The 3320-nt window shown below is 39.9% G+C and overlaps 2 protein-coding genes across 2 annotated transcripts; both read left to right on the forward strand.

Annotated features, from left to right (window-relative positions):
• Positions 1-53: 53 nt before the first annotated feature.
• On the forward strand, positions 54-1328 carry LOC129572045 (BTB/POZ domain-containing protein 6-like; the record flags this gene model as incomplete). Its single annotated transcript, XM_055451949.1, has 1 exon — positions 54-1328. A coding segment is annotated over one exon (1275 nt), but the record flags the coding sequence as incomplete, so codon positions are not given.
• Positions 1329-1948: 620 nt separating this feature from the next.
• Positions 1949-3061, forward strand: LOC129572044 (BTB/POZ domain-containing protein 6-like; the record flags this gene model as incomplete). Its single annotated transcript, XM_055451948.1, has 1 exon — positions 1949-3061. A coding segment is annotated over exon 1 (1113 nt), but the record flags the coding sequence as incomplete, so codon positions are not given.
• Between the last annotated feature and the right edge of the window lie 259 nt (positions 3062-3320).

The raw sequence follows: 3320 nt of genomic DNA on the forward strand, positions 1-3320 counted from the left end.
TTAATATTCACTATTCGCTATGTGTTCTGACTTTATTCATTTTTTTTCTTCAGCAATCCAACACAGCCAAGACAACGATGAGCGGCATAGTGTTTGAGGTAAACAATGGATTGGCATCGGAAAACTGCCAGAAGCTGTATCTGGATCCAATGACCGCTGATGTGCATTTCGTGTTCAGCATGAGCGCAAAAAATATTTCATCACACAAGATTATCCTATCTGTTGGCAGTCCTGTGTTTCATACCATGTTCTATGGTTCATTACCCGAGAAAGGAGACGTTCCCATTGAAGATGCATCTCCCGGCGCGTTTAAAGAGTTTTTGCAATTTTTCTACTTGAGCAAAGTGCAACTATCATCGGAACACATCTTTCAAGTGGCCAATTTGTGCAAGAAATATGCGGTGAACGAGGGATTAAAGCTGTGCGAAGCTCCGATAATGCAGTCACTGACAATCAACAACATGTGTACGGGTTATGCAGCGGCATTACTACTTAATATGAAAATCGTCATCGAATTCTGTGAACGAAAAATCAAGCAAGAGGCAACGAAAATTCTAAAATCGGCTGATTTCTTGGATTGTGACCACATCCTACTGGACAAAATACTACAGTTGGTATCATCGAAATGCAGCGCATTGGATATTGTTGGTACATTGATGGCTTGGGCCAAGGCCGAATGCATACGGGAAAAAATGCCTGGAATTCCGGCAAACCTTCGGGAACAACTCAACCATTCATACCATCGAATTCCATTCCATGAATTGTCCCACGAACAATTCGCACGGCACATCGTTATGTATCCCGGGTTTTTTACAAACACAGATTTGGAAACGATCGTTTTGAAGATCATGTCAAAGAAGGCACATATGAGTGCGTTGACATACCCAGAGCCACTAGTACGAAGACTGGATTGTGATCGACAGGTTGACAATAGCTCCGTGGACTTTTACATTCATCTTTCGATGCCATACTCGAGCTTTTTCATTGCAAACAAAGACCTGTTTCTAACCGAGTTGTATTTAGCGAAATCATCATTACCTAATGATTTGGTCGGTCAGGTGACCATTTTTTCACGGAGTCAGCCAATTTCGACTGAACATGAATTTGTACAATCTTCCGGTAAAGAGACTCATCTCATTCTTCCAACGCCAGTAAAAATTGATGCAAATACTGAGTATGGTATCCGGCTCAATGCTCCGATGGGAAGTATCGGTTTCAAGAGAAGGCCACTCAATCAATGCGTCAAATTAAGGGATGACATCAACATTCGTTTTATCAATGACCAAGGCATGGTGACACGGCTTGTGTTCCAACAGCCAATTGGGTAGTTTTGGCGAGCGGACAAACTTTGTGGTAGCGACTCGACCAGCCTCTTCTTGGCCTATTACAGTGACAACATCTAAAAAAAAAACAACATTTAGATTTCATACACTGGAGTTGATTCAACGATTTCAATTGCTCTAAGTGAACATTTTAAATATGTCAAACAGTTTCATCCTTTGTCACAGAGTCTTTGAATAAATCATAGAAAAAATTTAATTGTTGATTTTTACTTCATATTTCAAGAATCATTTCGACATAACAATTCCATATGCACGCGTGACACGGTGAATTCAATGTACAACATCTGTCAAATTTTGGTGGGGAGATACACAGAAGCGATTGTCATTTGTATAGCTAACATTGAACTAGTTATTCATTTTGAAGCGTAACCAAATTCAGACCATAAAATTTCCTTACTACGTCTATCTGATCTAAATTATCCCTTGAAACCATTCTAATCCATCATCTGAAGAAAAGATTCGCTAAAATGTAAGTGTTCTCAATGATTTTCAATCAAAATTTGGACCATTCATTTGGAAAAAGAATCTCTTTCTGTCCTACTAAACATTTTCTGTAATAAATATTTCCCTTTTTCTCTTCAAAAGTCACCAATAGATCGATTTAAATGGCTGTCCAAGTGTTTACGCGTGAAAATAAACTGAAACAACTCGGATATGAGCATTTGTATCTGAAAACCAAAATGTCTGATCTGAACTTTGTTTGCGGTGGCGATCGATCGACAAATATCCCCGGTCATAAATTTTTACTCTCAGTTGCGAGTCCAATATTTGAGGCTATGTTCTACGGTTCCACTAAACCATCGAACGACATCCCGATTGATGGCGTATCTACCGAGGCTTTTAAAGAATTCCTACAATTGTTTTACCTCAACAAAGTGCAGCTAACATCGCTGAATATCATCGAAGTGGTGGAATTATGCAAGAAATACGAAGTGGCTGATGGTTTAAGCGTTTGTGAGTCTCCATTGGCAGCATATTTAATTACAAATCTCAATGACACCTGCTTAAACTATGGTAAGGCTCTTAATCTGAACGTACCGAGTGCAATTCGCATTTGTGGCCTGAAAATCGGTGAAAATGCATTCGAAGTGTTGAAGTCAACCAGTTTCTTGAAATGCGATCGAAAGCTGTTGGACAAAATTTTGGAAATAGTGGCATCAAAATGTAGCCCATCTGTGATTGTCGAGTCATGTATGGCTTGGGCAAAAGCTGAATGTGTACGGCAACAATTGGACATTACAACGGTCAATTTAAAAGCTCAACTCAAGGATTCATTGAATCGAATTCCATTTGATAAACTCAGCACCGAACAGTTTTCACAGCACATCAAAACGTACAAGCGCTTTTTCGTCGAAGACGAACTGGAATCATTGGTTTTGACTGCAATGTCAAAGAAGGCAAAGTTGTGCGATCTAGTGAACAAATTTGATCCATCAATGCATTTGGTGGATTGTGATCGTCGATTGAAGACCAGCGCAAACGATTCATATCAAAAACTCATTATGCCACATTCAATCACCTTCATGTCTAGTGCTGAGCTTGTACTTAAGGAGTTCTTCATCGCAAAATTGGTACGTGGCGCTGCTTCGCAAACTGTTACGTATAGCAGTATTAAAGCCCCAGATGGAAAGATATCAACAACAGTCACATGCCGTCCAAATTTTGTTACTTGCCGCGCAGAAGTTATCGAAGGTGGATCCTCATTGGCATCACATGAAGTAAAGCTCAATTCTGACCATGAAGCCCATGTCGTTCTCTCAGATCCAATCACCATCAATCCAAATGTCACATACAGAATAAATCTGACAACAAACCAACCCCATAATACCCATTGGCATATCACATCTCTTTCAACATCGTTTTACTTGAATCAGCACGGCACTGGTGATGGCATCCGAATCCATTTTCCGGCGGAACAAATAAGCATCTATTCGAACGACATGATTACACGCCTCATTTTCCAATCAGCAGACATAA

The sequence above is a fragment of the Sitodiplosis mosellana genome, unplaced genomic scaffold (assembly GCF_009176505.1).
Source record: "Sitodiplosis mosellana isolate CC-2019 unplaced genomic scaffold, AAFC_SMos_1.0 Smas_scaffold_4027, whole genome shotgun sequence".
In the NCBI taxonomy this organism is placed as follows: domain Eukaryota; kingdom Metazoa; phylum Arthropoda; class Insecta; order Diptera; family Cecidomyiidae; genus Sitodiplosis; species Sitodiplosis mosellana.